This window comes from Teleopsis dalmanni, chromosome 1 (genome assembly GCF_002237135.1).
Source record: "Teleopsis dalmanni isolate 2A chromosome 1, ASM223713v2, whole genome shotgun sequence".
Taxonomy (NCBI): domain Eukaryota; kingdom Metazoa; phylum Arthropoda; class Insecta; order Diptera; family Diopsidae; genus Teleopsis; species Teleopsis dalmanni.
The window spans coordinates 62,093,915-62,113,292 of record NC_051846.1 but is presented as its reverse complement, the minus strand read 5'-3'; the positions used below and the strand labels follow the sequence as shown (position 1 = coordinate 62,113,292).

Below are 19,378 nucleotides of genomic sequence, written 5' to 3'. Positions count from 1 at the left end.
TTATTTAAAAAAATCTGCTCTTAGAGATCGCGCTTTTAACTTAACTTTAAAGGTAAACAATTTGGAAAAGAAAAACAATTTTACACTTACAATTAAAAACAAACTTAAATAAATATTATAAAATATAATTTCAGTAATTTCATTTCAATAAAAATTAATTAATTAATTAATTAACTTACTTTGCACTTACAGCAGTTTTCGAAACATGCAAAAATAAAAGTAGTTGCTTTGTTGCTCTTAAATTAAAAATATTTTATATTCTACTTAGACGAACAGTAAAGCGGTGAAATATTTACACAAACTTAACAATTAAGAGAAAATAATATTAAATAATTAAATAAAAAACAAACATTTAATAAAATTCAACACTTTTCAGTAGCGTACACACATAAAAAAAATTTGTAAGCAAATTTTTTAATTTGGCTCGCAATGTTTTCCATAGCGTGACGTCATACAAATTTATATATTGAGAAAATGTATTTTATTTTTTTTTTTGTAAAAATAATATATATCATATATTTAATATATCATATCTGTTTTTCTTCTACATATTTTTTTAATATTGCTTTGTTTTTGTTTTCTGTCTACAATCAATATTTTCAATGTAAGCTGAAATAATTAATTTCATACTTTAATTTAAAAATAATTAATTTCTCACTTTCAAGTTAAAAATTTTAAATGTCATTTTTTTTAAATAAATAAATTGCATGCAATTTTTAGTTTGTATAATTTTTTGCTATTTCTTTTTATCAAAATAATTTAAATACTTTTATATATTAATTTAAACAAAAGTATTTTTATGTTATGGAATAGCAAAAAAAAAAAAATTCAAAATTATTTTTAAAATAATTTCTGATTTGCCCACCTCTGTATTTTTATATTAGCAAAATTGTGTTTTATTTCATCTCACTATCATTTTTTCTTTTAAATCAATTATTATTAATTATTTATTTTAATGCTGCTCTCAATTTTTAATGCATTTACTGAAATGTGTTAAATTTTTTTCTTTTTCATACAATTTCTTAATTATTTTTAATTAAATATTAAAAAGTTTTCATTTTCAGTCTCGCGCTTTATATACTTTCTCCTAGCTTAAAACACTAGTTTTTGTTTTTGTATTTGTTTTACATAAATTGTCAAACTGAAATGCGCAGTGTTGCCACAATAAATTTTTAGTAAGTGCCGGAGTTTGTGCTTGGCAACTCTATTAGACAATTGTCAACATCAGCTGTGCTGCATTCATTTCAGTTACTTGTTATATGAAAAAATTTTGACACTCAAATTAAGAAGAAGAAAAATTCAAAATTCAAGCTTGTCACATTCTTTGCTTAACATTTCACTTACGCCTCCATTTTCACCTTATGTACTTGCACCTGCAACGTGCTGCTCGCTGGTGCTGTAGCGGACTGCGCTGTAGGTGGCGCATTTGTTGCTGTTACGGTCACATCTGCTGATACTGTTGGATAGCGTTGCACTGCTGTAGCGGCTGCTACTAAAGCCTGTAACTTACTGGGCGGTGGAGTTGGTGATTTCTTGGACAAATTCAGCGGTTGTTGTGAATCAGCAATATCTACTTGTAACTCAAGTAGACGTGGTGGAGAGTGCATAGCACTTGGTGAGGGACGTGGTGGCGAGACAGAGGCTGAGGTGGAGTGTGGTGATTGGAAATACTGACAGCCGCTCGACGACGATGAGGAAGAAGATGATGATGAGCCATTGCTACTGGGTGACACCGATTGTTGGCGTTGATTGATGCTCGTCGTTGTTATAACAGAATGGCCAGGCCAACGTCCTACCGCTGCACCAGCACCAGCATTAGGTGGTGGTGGTGAAGCTAATGTTACAGTGGTGGTTGAAGGTGATGCACAATTTGAGCCATTGGAGCTGCTTGATGCGGGTGAACCACTGGATACACCATATATATGATGTGCATGTGGCATAGACATATGCTGCGATGGTGCTGGACTGCGACTACCCGGACCGTTGGGTGTACAAACGAGTAAACCATTTGTGGTCGAAGAAGTAGGCATTGGATCGCGCATAATGTAATTTTGAATGATATCGGAACGTTTCATTTGTTCGGGTGTCATACGTGGTTCGGCCATCAGCGATTTTGCTAGCACGGAATGAGTGCTAGATAGCGAAGAGGAGGACTGTTGGTGTTGATTGCTGTTATTATTGGTGGGTGTTGGACGTGTCAAATGCATGTGCAATTGGCTTTGGTGATGCGGTTGCTGATGCGCAGCATAAGCAGTAGGTGGATGAGGTGATGTAGAAGCGGCATTTGGTGATGCTGTTGCCTGTGCCACAACTATGGCTGCGGTATTTGAAGCGACTGGTGACGGACTGGTGGATGCGGCTTGTGAGCTTTGCACTGGGCTGCCAGCAGGTGCATTTATCGTTGTGGTAGCAATATTGCTGCTGCTGTTATTATTGTTTGATGTGGAGCTAGCATCAGCTTCAGCTGTTTCATATTCACGATGGCGCAAAGCGCGGAATTTCTTATGTGGCTTATATGCCTCATCCATTAAGGAATTTGTATCATAAAGTGGTGGTGCTTGTAGTACTCTCTTGAGTACTGGCATATCCTCAACGATTTGACGTTTGAGCGTACTAGCCGAGTTCGCTGTTGTAGATGCAGCCGAAGTAGAGGTGGGTGCCACTGAATTGTGTGGTTGTGGGGAACGCACTGGAGATACGGATACTGTTACTTGACTGGTGCTTGCTGCATTGGTATCACTGCAGTCTAATGCATCATCTACGCTTGAGCGTGGACTGGAGCAAGATGAACTACCACCTGAACTCACAGCTTTACTGCCACATTCATTTTTCTCATTGCCTGATTCAATGCCTGAATCTGTGGGGGAATCAAGTTTACGATAACGGTGTGGTGTGCCGTTAGTTAAATGATGATGCAACTGTTGGTGGGAATGCGATCTTACTATAGGTGTGATTGTCAAACCATTCTGTGTTAGGTGTGCATGAGAGCCAACAATATCTAAATCTGCACCAGAATCACCAGAGGAACCTGAGTTGGCGCGATTACGCAGCGGACATGTACCAGAGAGTGTAGCTGCTAACAAAGGAGCAGATGAAGCCAACGAGGAAGGCTGATGATGATGATGATGTGCTGTTGGAGTAGTCGATGAAGTAGTATAATCTAAGTCACCAGACTCAGTGCTAGAAACGGAACCTAATGGACTTTTTGCTTCAACATCCATACGACCATCATCCCAACTTGAGCCTGGACTTTTCGAAGTTGGTGGTTGATCATCATCCATAGTCCACATTTGCTGGCGTAACAATTCCTTATGTTCGGTGCGGAACACCACTAATTTCTCGGTGTGCAAAGTGCTTAATGTGCGCAAATCTGGCATTGTTGCCAACAGTTTGGCCAAGAAATCTGGTTGATCTGGGCGATTCTGATTAATGATTGTTTGTAGGCAACCTTTCAGCCTGCTATACATCTTCTCGATGAGTTCAATATTACGTAGACCAGGACGATCTGGTGTTATCAAGACAATGGCACAGAAAAGGCCAACTTCAGCATCAGACAAATTCATGGAATTCATGCGTTCTGCAAAATTAAATGTGGAATCGACTAAGAAACGTGCATTGGCACCATTTTGTATAGCATCGCGACGCATCACTTGTCCATTGAGACAGATAATGCTATTTATCGATGAATCAAACATGCAGATGAGACGCACGAACAAAGCATCGAAGAGACCTGCCTTGAGCAGTGTGAATTTATCATCCTGTGTCAGCAATTGGAAGCCGGGTATCATGCCGGCAAAGTCAATAACACCACGTATGACGTGTGCGAAACGTTGAGAGAATTCTTGCTCCGATTGTAGTTCTGGCGCAGGATTAAGCGGACAAGCCTAAAAGAGAACAAAAAAAAAGGAATTTTATTATAGTTATGTTGTAAATGTATGTCTGTAGAATATATATATGTATGTATATGAAAGAATAAAGCAACAGTTGTACTAATTTGAGGTCACAGATTTGTACACGGAAAACCTTGCATGCTAGCAGGAAATTAAAGTGTAAATAATGTAAAAATGAAATGTAACGCGTGTTTACAAAATTTAGACGCTAAAGTTCACGCGAAGGTCAACTGAGTACAATAAAGTACGAAAATAATTTTTTTTTTTGTTTTACATTCTGCCATTGCTGACATTCAAATCAATAACTACATACAGCGCAAAAAGCATATAAAATATAACAAAATATAAAACTAATAAACATAAATATATGTATACATACGTATTTTCCTAACTGGCTCTGAACTAATGGATAAAATCTGATAATGACGCTTTTAGAATGCGGAAAAGCTTTTTACTCAATACACGGAATAGATGAACAGTTTTTCTCAAGCAAAAAAAAACATAAATAAAATAAAGCGCAAAATATCAGTAATAATAATGATGAAAAAAAATAGCAGTGTATACAGAAAAACTTACAACGAAAGAGATAAAAACTACAGTACACACACACACACTGACAGCCACACAAAATGAACAGTTAGTTTGCAGCAGCAGCTAGGGGAAGGGTAGTAAACAGCAGCAGCAGCAGCAGCAGCAGCAGCAGCAACTGACAGGCAACGTGGAAAATATTGCTTGCTTATAATGGTTGCATGTGCTTGTCGTTTGTGCTAGGCTAGGCTAAGTGCGGAGATAGGGTAAGTGGTGCTGTGTGTGGTCTGACATTATAGTCAAGGTCGACGAACTAGAGTTCAAGGTTCGTTTGCGCTTGCAAGCATGAACTACGTTGGCGTTACACAGTCGGTAACTGTATTTTTACGAGTGTATAGCATTTACACTTCGTACAAGTAGGCTTCGTGGCAAGTAGGCGATATGCTGGATGGATGAATGTTTGTGGTATGACAGACAGTAGTAGTTGACAATGTGTACCGACACAACTACAGGCACAAAATAATACGGATTACATATGCATACTTAAACATATAAAGGAAACCGCATATTATATATAATATTAGTTTTGTTATTTTGCGCATTTAGGCTAGAAAACAGAAATGAAGAATTAACACTCATACGTACTGTTGTATTATTGCTAAGTTGTAATGTGAAAGTCATTATGACGTCAATTTGTAAACAATTATTTCATTAATATAAACATACGTAATATTTTTTCGCTGTTTTTAATTTTTTTTTATTTGTTTGTTTCTTATGATCTAATAGTACTGAACTTAGCACTTTGAAATTTATTTTAAAATATTCACGTCAGTTATTTATTTTTTTTTTTGCAAACTAATATATTGCGCTGTTGTTGTTGTCAAGTAAGATTTTTTAAAATATATTTGAGCTGCTTTTTCCGGGTTTTAAATTACACACACGCGCATTTCAAAACGAACGTGCCCACCAATTTCGTTTTTATAATTACGGTTTCAAATGTAGAAATTCACGTATGTGCCAGTGTGTTTGTGTGTGTACATGCGCTATTTAATATTAAATTCTCTATTTAATTTTTATAGTAAACAACAAAAACAAAACACACAGCAGCTCTCCTATGCATTCAATTTAATTAAAAAAATAGAATATTAGTTTTGTTCTAAGTTTTGTCGTTCGTTTTATATATTGTATGTATTTAGGTATGTCGGTACGTATTAATTGTGTCTATATGTAAGCAATAAGTAGCGAACATTAACCTTGAAAATTTTTGTATAATCAAAAAAAGTTGTATTTTATTATTAGCATTAGTTTTGTTGTTGCTGAGTTCGTTCTTTTTGTGTGTTCATTTGTTGTTGTTTTCTTTTCTTTTTTTTTTTTTTGTATATTATAACGACTTATGTATTGCCACTGTCAAGTACAAAAACACGAAGCTAGCCGGCTACACTACTAACTATTCGTCGTCTTTGCTGTGCTTAACCGGTATGCATGCTTCTTTTTGCTGTTTTGTTGTTATTGTCAACAGTGATGGTGTTGATGTTCTTCTTCTGCTTCTTCTTCTTGTTATGTTTTTTTTCAACAGCTTTTAATGCTGATTTAAAAATTTTATGACAAGTTTAGTTGTTAAGGGGGCACAGAACATATACAATAACAAAAATAACCAAAAAAATACATTGATCGACATAAGCGGAAATAGTTTTGGCATGTCCATTCTTCAATTTCACAATGTCAGCAGTAGCACAAGAGACGGCATCACTATGCATGTGTGCATGCATGTAGTGAAATGCGACAACAATAATTCGCAGGTTTTTGTTTGGTGGTAGTGACCTTCAAAATATTATTGTTATTATTATTATTGCTATTATTGCTATTTATTACTAACACATTTTTCTAATGATAAAATCAAATTTCTTCATAAATTCAACTAATTGAAATTGCGCAAAATATATTAGTATGCATATGTATGTATGTTGGTATAAATTGCAAATCGGTTTTATTTTTTATTAACTTTTTTTATATAAAAAAATTCTTGACATTGGCAATCAGTTAAAGACATTATCTTATCAATAATTCCATTTAATGATAAAAAGATTTTTTTTCAATTTTTGGGTATATAATAAAATTCCATGTAATATTTATATTATTACAATAATATTATATGAATAAAATTGTATAGTTTATAGCTTTTAAGTCTAACTCATTAATGTTTTTCCGTTAAAAAACCCAAAATAAACCTCACTAACAAAAAAGAATTTCCTTTATTAGTTTAAAAGATAGCGTCACTTAGTAATAATCACCTTATATGTATATTAATTATATATGCAGAATGAATGTGTAGCACTTTGAACAAAGCGCAAGTACTACTGTTAAATGCACACGTATGCATACAAGCATACAAACAACAGCAGAAAAAAAATTATAATAATTGTTGTGAAAGCAACAACGTAAATAAAATGTCTACTATAAACAGCGAAAATTTAGAATTAGAAAAAAAAAATCCCAATGATTATTTCCTCGTATTTCACAAGGTCGCGCGATGTTGGTATGTTTTATGACTGACTGTATGTTTGTTTTTTGTTCTATACACACATATATGTACTAAATGTATGTATCAACGTGTAAGATATACAACTTTTGCTGTTATGACGTTTGTGTAGATTCAAGAACAATAATCAATTTATTAAATTCTTCTTTGCGACGCATTAAGGCCTGAAGCACAATATTTTGTTATTGTTAACAAAAGTTAAGTTTGTGTGTATGGTGGGAATGTGGTGAAATATGCAAATAACATGTGCGTAGGTGGTAGGTAAATTGATTGTGTAATATTGGTATGGTGTAAAAAATTGATCAGTGTTGCTAAGTAAATGTACTTCATTAACCAATATTTCAATATTTTTTTTGTTAATTAATTGCATCAAATTTTTAATGTGATCTTCGTTCTCATTAATTTATAAATACAATTATTTATTTGTTGTGTTCCTTTTATTTTTTTATTTATTTAATTTATTATTAGTATTAACTTTTTTTTTTGTTGCTGCTGCATTTTCAAGGTTGAAAAATAACTCGCTACAAGGTCATAACAATATACTTTGTGTGCTATTCTTATTCTACGTTATAGACGACAGACATGTGTGCAAAATTTATTTCATACGTAAATTTTTGCATATACATTTTTATTGTTATAATTTAAATTGTGTTACTCTTTTAGTTGTGTGTAATGCTATTTTAACCCTACACTTATATTATAAAAAAAAATTTTAACAAATAAGAATTTTTAAATTCCTTTTATAGTTTGTATTTTTCAAAAAAAAAAAACAATTTGAAACGAAAAAGAAAAACGAAATTCTCAGCCGATTTAACAAATAAAATAAAATATAATAACCTTGACATTCGATACCACAGAATTGCCAAAAAAAAAATAAATTTGAAAAAAAATGATAATAAAAAACCAAAAGTATTAGCACCATACTTAGCAAGAATTTAAAATTAAATTGATTGTAGTTGTTGTTGGCTGTACTTGTACTTGACTTTGACATTTGTTTTTGAAGAAAAAAAAATAAAAATTTTAATTACTTATAATTTTTGTAGTTATTGTTGTTGTTCCTATTTTTTTTTCTATTTTTGTTTAAATTATTTACACAAATGTGCTGATAATTACTATGTAGGGAAAAGTAAATATTTATTAAAATGACTAAACACAAAAACAAATTTATAAATAAAATACAACATACTATGTATAAAATTCACCACACTGTTTGAAATTTTATACAATTGTTATAGAAAAAAAACATTTGCTAATTTTAAAGGAAAGAATGACGCTACATTTGACCTTGAAGTAGCTTGTCTAAGAACGGTTATACTTTTTTTTTTTCTAACACAACATAAGTAATATAGTTTTCAGCATTATTTCTAACAGTGTCAGCTTTGTATTGTTATCAGTGGATAGCTTCTTAGCTAGCAAAAAAAAAAACTAAATGTGCGTGGTGAATTTCTAATTATTTTTAAAAATGACTCTATTAAGTTATATATGTATAACGAAATACTCATTATTTTGACAGCTAAAGTAGCAGCAGGTAAACGATGGCGTCTAAATTATGACAGCATGAGTCAAAAGTATTTTTCATTTTTGCAACAATGAATTCTTTTGTTATTTATTATAAATATTGCTATTGGCGTTAGAATATGAAGAGCAAAAACTTAAAAACAAAATGTGTACCGAAATTAAAATAGAAAATGTGTTTTTTTTTAAACACTATCTCAAGGCACATGTATGGTGCTAAGTATTTACACTTTTTATTTTCAATGTGAAATGAAATAACGTGCGCTATAGCTAATAATATATAAGAGATTACAAGATGTGCATTTTCCTCCATTTTTTAAGAATTTCGCACAATTTGAGGACTTTCCTTTAAAGTTTATTTTTCGCTTTGCCAATAAACTTAAGTGGGTCCTTAAGGAATCCTATATTACCTAACCTAACCTAAAATACTTTATTTTCTTTCCTTTTTTATCACCATTTTCAACTCGTGTTGAGTTTGGGCTAACAGCTTTCTTTAGTTGATTACTCCTATTTGATTTAATGTATTTTTATTTTAACAATAACTTAGTGATTTTATAAAATATACATTTTACAATATAAAATATTTTAAATTGTTTTGTTGTTTGGATTAAATTATGTATTATTGAGCATATTTTAAATTATGCAGTCTTAGCAGCTTTTGCAAAATATATTTCCGCATTGTATTGTTTATCATAAATTTATAATAAGCCATTAATGTAAATAAATACATTAATTACTCAATAAATATAAACATTTTAATTACAAATAAACATTTCTTTTCCTCTTTCTTTAATTACACTGCAAATTAATTTCTATTTTCCGATTTTACTAACTTTCAAATGAAAGGTTAAATTTTCTCAACGAAATATACACAATTTCCTAGAAACTATTTTACAATAAAAATATTACTAAGTTTTTTTCTTTTTTTTTAGTCATAAATAACAATATTATTGCATTTTGTGTAGTTATATTTTCATAAGAAAAAACCTTTGGCAAAAAAATTTAATAAATTTAACTATCGATTATAAACGTTTCAAATTGGTCTCATAACCTCAAGAATGACAACAAGGTTTTCCGCTTTAAATGTGAGCATGAGAAAATTTCATTGGCATAATGAAGAGCATAAAATACAACACTGCATATAAATAAATAAAAACAAATATTGTTTATAAAAACTTCCTGCTTTCAATTATGCTGAACTTTAACAAGTTAGAATAAGTAACGAGTCGGCAATTGGCAATTTTAATTACCATTTACTGTTTGGTCTAAAAGTGGTCTAAAATTGGTTTTATTTTGCAGTAACTCAATCACTGGTTATTATAAGTAGTTCACCTTGTGGTAGCAATAAAATTTTATATTTATTACTTAATGACATGCAAAAAAAATTTTTTTCAATTGATTTTGAAAATCTTGGAATTGATTCAGTTTCTTTAGTTAATTTGAGTTAATTGCAATAGCTTAAGCGTTAAGCTATATAAAAAATAATGACATGTAACTACGCAAAGTTCTAATTTTTGTACTGTACATTTCGCATAAACCGGAAATTAAAATATTAATTACGGCCACTCGCTGTTTGTTGATCTCTCGCTGCTGTGTGCGCGAAAGAGTGTGGCTATGGCATTTTGACAGTTCGTACGAAGCTTATTTTTTTTTATTGAAGTAAAAAGAACAAAAAAAATGCGCGCCAAAATCTATTTTACGTTTTCATGTCTGTCTGTCATTCAATGTTGAGGTTAAACATAAAATGATACGCATGAGAGAAGGCGTGCATTTTATTGTTTATAAACATTGTATACGAGCGCGACCTACACAACTACATAAGTATGTATATTTACTTACATGTATATATTTATATACAAAAAATAAAATCAACTACAATGTTAAACTCTTTATTTAACCTTAGCTGAAGTTTACTGTAGCTTTTATTATAATTATTTTTTTTTTGTGAGCGGCAAATACATGAACTTGAGGCCCTTGACTAAGCATATTTTGACATTCACACCAAAATAGAAAAAATTAAAAAAATTAACTTCAAAAACATTGTTGTTTAGTGTCATCATTTAAAGTGTGAAATTTAAGTTTATTTAAGCACATAATTATTATGTTTAATACACAAAGATAAAGGCAGGAAATGTATCTAATATAAAAAAAAAATTAACTAAATGCTAAACTATAGTGACCAACCAAATTGACAACTACTCGCTATTTGCGCTAAATAGTGAGTTAAATAAAATTTATGTTTTATTTAATTTGAGTTTACAAAAAAAAAAACTTACCAATAAAGTTGGCATTGAGTATGAAGGACATTCACGCGCTCTTTGACGCATAGCAGCGACTTTTTCTTTTGTAAACTCGCATGTTTCCAAATGTGCACGCAATACAGCTGCCAGTAGGCGTGGCTGATCGTCTAGTTCAGTTGCTAAAGCACGTTGTTGGCCACGATTTTGTGTACTTTGTTGCATAGCAGCCAAAATACGCGCTTTTTCACGTTTCGGCACGCGTCCAAATCGCACAGCTGTAAATTAAAAAAAAAGGTAATTAAGTAAAATTGATTAAGTAAGAAATGAAATAATTTATAAAAAATATTCATAAAAATATGCATAAATACACAAAAATTTTCATATGTAAATAAGAAAAATACAGCTGCCACTAGTTACTCTTATTAACTAGTAATGTAAAAAAATAAATACTCGCTTGTAACAGCTGTTAACCCTTTTTTGTCTGTGAAGTTTAATAAAAGCTTTAAGAGTTTTTATATTTAAAAAAAAAAACAAAAAAAATATATCTACCAGAAAAAAAATCCTCTACAAATATATAACTACAGCGGAAGGACATTTTAATTTGTTTAGTCCTTAGTTATTTTTATACAATTACCGCTCAGTCAAGCTGAAAATGAACTGCGGCAATAAATTTAAGCAAATATTTTTTTTTTATCATTTTTTATTAACCACTTTTGCTGCTTAGTGTCAGTGTGTGTACCCACAAACAGCATTGCTTAAGCATAAGCCTTTGTCTCTTTTATTTGTTTGTATGTGTTTGCATGCGGTTGATTTGTCTCGAAAATAATGTAGATACATGCCTACATGTGTGTGTGTATGACACAGGAAGTCGTGTAGGATAACAATAAGCGGCGACAGTAACTTACAAAAAAGAAAAAAAAAACAAAAATGTCTACATAAAAACTGTTACACACAAAATAAACAAAGAAAATTTAATAAACAAAGTGACGTACACACATACACATACGTATATTTATACAACCCGTACAAATATTAGCAGTATAAAATATTATGTTTATGTTGTGCTATAAAATTTGCTGCGTTACACAGCCCTTTTAAGTAGGTCATTGCCTTTTTGTTGCTCAGCTGTCGTTGCGGCGGCTACTGAAGTCGTAGCGTTGTTATCATTGTTGTTTTATTTTTTAGTTATTACCGCTTTAAGTTCATTTTAAATTCTCATTTAATTTTTTTATGTTTGTTGTAAACATAAAATTGTTGTTATTAAAATAAATTTAAATTTAATATTAAAAAAAATATAGAAACAATTTAGGTCTAATGCGAGTATAATATCGTAAAAATACGAGCTCTACTGCCGCCTGCTCGCTTTATAATACTTTCTCTGGTGCTACTATTGTGTTGTTGTTATCTTTGTTAATTTTAACTTTATATTTTTGTTACAATTTCAAGCATAAAATACATATAAATTTACAACAAAAAAAATTAATTTAAAAAATTTTTGATCAAAATAAAGATTTTATGTGGGTGAACTTTCACATTAAGCACAAATCCACAAATCACAAATCACGTTTTATTGTTAAAGTCACGTTTTTTATGTAGCGCTTTGTCTGCTGCTGTATAGTCTGTCTGGCTGTGTATGTTGTTGTTGTTGCTGCTGCTTGAATATGATAAAGGCTTTTTGGGCTTGTCAAATACTCGCATTATGAAGTGGGCAAAAACGAAAAAAAAAACAGCTTAGCCCAACTTTTATGACGTAGCAGCGTTTGAACTTATTTTATTTCATTTTGTTAAATTAAAATTAAAATTATAAAACTATTTGACAGTGTGGCTTGTTGACATATTTTTTGTTGTATATTACATTATTATTATTATTATTAATAGCACAAAAAACAACAAAAATTCATAATTTTGTTAAAAACTATTAAAAACAAAATTATTGGCCTGATTTTGAAGTATCATAAAATCAAAAAGTGTTTGTTTTTATTTTTTTTTTTTGTTTTCTGTATTTTTTCAAGTAGTAAAAGTTATAGCAAAAAGAGGAGCACTATAGAAGAAGAGGTCATGACCTATAAACATTAACGCTCGCAGCATATGTTTGCTCACTTTCATTTATTTTTCGTTGCAAGCAAATACAAAAAAAAGGCGTATGAATTTTTTTTGTTTTTTAAAGAAAGTTTAATGTTGAAGTGTGGCTTAAATGATGCTTTTTATGTACGTTTGACAGCGAAACATTTTTTTTTGCTTCTCTGTTTTGACAGCGTTGAGGTGAGTAGAGTTAGTAGCTGTGGCTTAGCGAGTGGCACTTAAATTCAGTTAATAAATTTATTTTGAAATTTGGCAATTACGAATTTCTTTTTTTCATATTTCTTTTACTTTCAAAGAAGTGGAGCATAAAATTGTTAGAAATATTTTTGAAATGCCTATTTTATATACTTTTTTGTTGCTTATATGGAATATTTTTTAAAATAAGAATTTAAAATGTTGGAAACTCAGAGTCCTAAAGGATTTTTTAACATTAACGACATTTTTGTTGATGTTAATTACAAAAATTCAGTTTTTGTTGATTTCAGACAGTTACTTCAGTGGGTTAAGAAAATGACTTTAGGTTCTAAGAAAAGGACTATGGCGTTTTCGTTCCACCATATTCTTATACATTACATTTTTAGACAATCTAGGCTTACAGAAATCTTATAAAAAAAGGACTACAGGGTTTTTGTTTCACCACATTTTAGTGCTTTCATAATATATATTTCACATTTATATTTATATGTTTTAATTAATACATAACAATAAGTATAAGAACAGTTTATTTGAATAGCCAAATGATTAAGCACCATTATTTTTAAAATTATTTTACATTTTTAAAATAATGATTTTATAGGATTGAAAATCATTATATGAATAAAAATTGGAATTATTAATTGTGTGTATTTTAAAACTAAATTTTAAAAGATTACATTACAAAATATAATAACTACTATTTATCCTATTACTCCTTCTCATACTATCTTACGATAATACATATTTAATTTTTTTAACAAATTTTCTGTTTTTTTTAATTTTGAAACATTTAAATCAAATTAATTAAAATACGTATTTCTTAATAGCAATAATAGAAAAAAATTTCTAAAATACAAAATTTCTTTCAATTTCTCTAATACAATTTTTACCATCAATAAACCCAACTAAAAAGTATTACAAACTTTTTCTCTGCGACTCTAATATGCCAGCCAATGTGGTGCGCGATAGCCCACTTTTTCCACAATAACACCAACAACAACAACAAGAAAAGCGAACATATTGCGAACCTTACTGAACCAAACCAAACTAAACTAAACATAAAACACAAAAAACACAACAACAACAAAAAAAAAAACTAAATTTGTAACAAAAGTGAAACACATAAGACGTGTGCGCAAGCGTAAAAGCATCTCACCAAAGTGAGAGGAACACATTGACCCACTCTTGGCACAAAACACAACAAAAACAACAAACATACCAACAACAACAACATCAGCACTATGTATTAAACTCATAGAGGAGCGGCAAAAATAGCAGAAGAAATCTTGTCTTGACACAGAAACACCAGCGAAATTGAGGTCAAATGAAAATGAAAATTTTTCACAAAAATTTACTAAACAAATTAAAACAACAACAATAAGTAAGTAAATAAAAAGAAATAAAATTAAACAAAATGAAATGAAAAAAAAATATAATAGCAATAACTACTGCAAATATAAACAGAAATTAGAGCGCGCAACAAACACAAAGCATAAAACAAAAACAAAAAAACGCAACGCAACAAATGGTTGAAGCCGTCGTTAAATTGACAACAAAACAGCACCACATAAGTATTTGTATGACAGCTCGCTGCCTTCATACTTTCCAGTCGAGCTAAGAAAGTTGGTCAACGACAACAAATAGTAAATGCCAACAACAATAACAACAGTAACTACAATAGCAATATTAGCAGAAGTTGCCGTCTCTCATTGCTAGACGACAACATATGTTTTTATTATTATTGTAAAGTTCGCTAGCCACTTAGCAATTGGCAAGCTAAGCATACTCATGTAGTCAGTCACAGTGGCGTCACAATATCACAATATAAAATAAAACAAAATATGATGATAATAAATATTAAAGAAAAAAATTAAAAAGTCATATATTTCTTTCTAATGCAACAAAAAGACAAAGAAAAAAAAGCGCAAATTTCATTTCAAGTTTAAACGTTTTTCAATAACTCAGCGCATGCATGTGTGATATGAAATTATACTACAAACACACACATACACAGTCACATACAAAATTATTCATACACTTCAATGCAGACAGTAGCGTAAAATGAGGTCGCGATCAATGGCGGCGCACAGCACAAGTAATAATGCTGCTGCTGTTGCTGCTTTTATTTGCTTTTGCGGCTGCTGTTGCTCTTGCTGTTGCATAGTAACAACAACAACAACACCAACGATAGCAACAACACAAAAAAGGTAAACAAAAACTTTGCAAAGATTATAGGCAAAATAAAAAAAAAACTTATTTTAAATGCTTTATAAATGGTAAGAAATAAAAGAAATTATGGAAAAGAGTGTAGAAATTAATATATAAGTGAAAAAAGTATGTCTTTAAGCTAATGATGTTTGTTAGAGTTATCATTTTTGTTCTGTTTTGTTGTTGTTCTTTTTCTTTTTTTGTTTTTGGTATTGTTGTTGTTAGAGTTATACTAGTTAGTAGTGTTTTATTATTTATTATTGGTATGATCCTCTGTATCTTGTTTTGTTTTTTTTTTGTGTTTTGTTAATGATCATTAGTATTGAGGCTGATTTTTTCTATGTGTAGAAATATTTGCGTTTTGCATCTAACGTGAAATAATAAATAATTTGAAAGTATTTTTATATTTTTTTAATTTTTATGATGGACAATTGAAAGTTGGACAGATAGGCAGACAGACAGCATTCATACATTTAGCGTGCACATACGTATGTCTAACTCCCAAACGTATGCAGAAATAAAAGTAGTTTATTTGTTGTTGGTGAAAAAAAAAATTAGTAGTAAAAAAAAAAAGAATGAAAAAGAATTTATTGGTGCATGTGAAATTTGTGCTCATTTCAAGAGTGAAGTTTGGAGAGTGAATGAAGACATTTTCGCCTGAAAAAAGTAAGTTGTATGTAATGATATGAATGTGTGTAAATTAGGGCAATTAATTTCGTGACGATAAATGCATAACTCCGGGAATTTAACAATTGTAAAAAATTTAATTGCCCAATTCAAAAAAATTTAGTTGCAAATATTTATTTAAATTAACTGCAAATAATTTAATTAATGTTTAATTAAACCCATTTCGAGTTGAAATAAAATTTTTAGTCATAAACATAATCAATAATCGAAGAAAACTGTCATTTTGTCCCTAAAACTTAATTATTAATATAGGTAGTTAATTATTTTAAAAACATTCTATTAATTATTTATTTTAGGTCTTCTTTTATGTGCATGAAAAATTGTATTTTGTATTTAATTTATTTTTTATTTTATGATTAAACTTTTACTCTTCAATCATTTTGCTGGATATTATTTATTTTATATATATATTTAAAATTTGTTTTGTAGCAAATTAATATGCATAGACAATTTATTAAATGTTTTGAGTTATTTATTTAATTTATATGTTGGAAATATTGCTCTAAGCGTAAATCCATAATTTTTTTTAATGAAATTTTATAGTTTTTTAATATTTTATAAAAAAATATACTTATTATATTTTTTATTTTACTCTATAAATTTTTAATCATATCATATATTTATATGAAAAGGGAATTTGATTTGACCTATAAATGATTAACGGGTCGTATGAGTAACGTTATTTCTCATAGAAGTAGAGCAGCATTTCCAAATATTAAAACGTAAAAATTTAATAATTGACTAAATACTGATTATAAAAATAATAACGATGACAATAAATAAATTTAAAAAGTAAGGAATTGTTTTATATATATTATATATTAATTAAATAATAATCTGATTTTTGTTCTTTTATAATTAGTTTCTTTAATTATTCATAATAATAAAAAAAAATTTTCAATAAACTTTACTTGAAACTACAAATTTATAATTATTTTGAATAATAAATTTTAAAAATAAAAAAAAATTAATAAATTAATTTATATTAATTTGCACAAAAATTTTTCCATGTCATTCTATATATTCTTATATTCATCTCTAAATAATTAATTTTGTTACGTTTTCTATATAAACTACATTCAATTTAAATTTCTTAAAAAATGAAACATCGAGTTCTATATTTTATAATTTTATAATTAATTATTTGCAACATATGACGGATTTGATTGCATTTATATTTATTATTATCTAAAATTTAAATAATTTAATTTTATTGAATTTGATTTTTGCGCTACTATAATTATTTTTTCTTAGTGTATTATAATTAAATTAAAAATAAAAATTCTTTTAGTGAACCTTATTTATTTATATGTGAACAGACACTTACGTGCATTGTGATAATTAACGTTTCCCTTAAGTATGCCTTTTAATATAGGTAATTCCTCTGCCATTTTTGTATATGATTTTTATTTACATATAACAAAAACATAAAAATATTTTTTTTTATTGTAGTTTTAATTATTTTATGTTAAGTGCGCTTATCTTTAATCTTTGGCACAAACTTAAACACTGTAGATATTTTAAATTCAGACAATGAATAAGAAATTTATTAATAATAAATTTATATATTTTTTTCACTAATTTCAAATCATTTTTAGTTTAAAATTTTTTCTCAGCTGATAGTTTTTTTTTTTCTTTTTCAACAGGTACTATATGTAATTCTTAATTTTGTTTATTTATTAAATTAACTTTCCTTAAAAACAATTTTCTTATTGTTACTTATTGTTAAAGGAACTTTTCTTTTGCATTTGTTTATAATAATATTTTTTATATATATTAAATTTATTTTTTATTTATATTTTTGAATTTCTGCCAATTTTTTCTACTGTTTCAAATGAATGAAAAGTAGCGCGTAATCCACAATTTTGGTAACGATTGGCAAGTATTTAAATAATATAATTTTGTTAATTAATTAATAGAGTAATAAACTTTTTTTGACAGTGCAAAATATTTAATTGTTGTTTTGTTTATTTTTTTTTTTTTTTGATACACAAAAAATTATTTTTGTCGACTAATTTTCATATTTACAATTTGACATTTTTATAGAGCAAATATTTTTTTAACACAAAATAATTTATTTTTTATTTTGTTTTATTTTTAAAAATTAATAAAATAATTTAATATAAATAATATATATTTTTTTTAATTTATGATATTTGCATATTAACTGTTGGTTTGCACACACTACACTGCTGCTCTTGTCATTTGCTACTATTAAAGTATTATGATTTTTGTATTTCTTTAGCTCTGATATATTCTTTGTATGTAGTATACAAAATATTATATTTATTTTTGCTACAATTTAATTGTCAAATGCTAACATGACAAAACTCGACAAGGTCTCGAACGCGACTAACTGTAAAAATCATAAGCACGTTACGAATATACCAAAAGGTAGTAGTAGCGTAGCATGAAAACGATACTGAAATGAAGGCGCGCACATACAAACACAACAAATACAACAAACACAACAGAGCTAAGCAAAGCAGCACAGCAAAAATTGAATAAAACAGCCAGCACCAGCAGCAACAACAAAAACAATAAAAACAACAAGAACAACGTAAATGTTGCTGATAAAATGGTAAACGAACTTCAAAAACGTATGAAATGCCGCTTTATTTTGCTGTGTTGTGTGTTGTACTATAGTGTGGTGTGCTGTCTGGTGTGGGGCTGTGGTGTATTTTGCGTTTCTCTTTTTTTTTGTTTTTGTCAAGTTAAAGGTAGTGAGCGTGAGCGCAAAAGTAAGCAGAGAATAAGCAAAAGTTTAAAATGTTTTGTATGGGTGAGGTGGTGGGTTTGGTGGTATGGTGGCAAAATTAAGTTTTGCAAAAGGCATTAAACTTTGATAAGAGCTAAAAGCAAGTGTATTTTGATTGTAAGTTTGATTTTGAAGAGTTTCTTAAGCGTTGAACATAGCTAAAGAGAAAAAATTGTTAGAAGTTGTGTGTTAAAAGAGTAAAATTTTTTGTTCTTCTTGACAGCTTTTGCTAAAGAATTTTAAGTTATATATGAATGGAATTAAAAGGAATTATTTAAATAAAATTAATTAATTATATGGTTTTATTTTTATATTAAAAATATAATATACAAATAAATTAAAATAAATAAAAGCAACGAAAAAATAAAATTCTAAATTGAATTTTTTTTATGATAATATTTATAATAAATATGTAATATTATATAAAAAAAATAAATAAAAATAAAAAATAAATTAATAAAAAATATTTAAATTTTAATATAAATATAAATTCAGAATATAAGATATAATATATAATACAAAAAATATCAATAAATTTGATTATTAAAATGAATTATATATAATAAAATATGCATAAAAAATTTATAAGTTTATTTTTATATCAAAATTATTATGTAAAAATAGATAAAATGAGTAAAAATAACGAAAAAAAATAAGAATTGAATTTCGATGCAATTTATGAATACATTTTTATAAAGAAACATAATTAAATTAATAATATAAATTATTATATATA

The 19,378-nt window shown here is 28.7% G+C and overlaps 1 protein-coding gene across 1 annotated transcript; it reads right to left on the bottom strand.

Annotated features, from left to right (window-relative positions):
- Positions 1–994: 994 nt before the first annotated feature.
- LOC119668088 (ecdysone-induced protein 75B, isoforms C/D) lies at positions 995–17,372 on the bottom strand. The gene is made up of 3 exons (XM_038077481.1): positions 17,212–17,372; positions 10,749–10,987; positions 995–3,884 (listed from the first exon to the last, which is right to left on the bottom strand). The coding sequence occupies exons 1-3, from the start codon at positions 17,273–17,275 to the stop codon at positions 1,341–1,343; spliced, it is 2,847 nt and encodes a 948-aa protein (XP_037933409.1). The 5' UTR covers positions 17,276–17,372; the 3' UTR covers positions 995–1,340.
- Between the last annotated feature and the right edge of the window lie 2,006 nt (positions 17,373–19,378).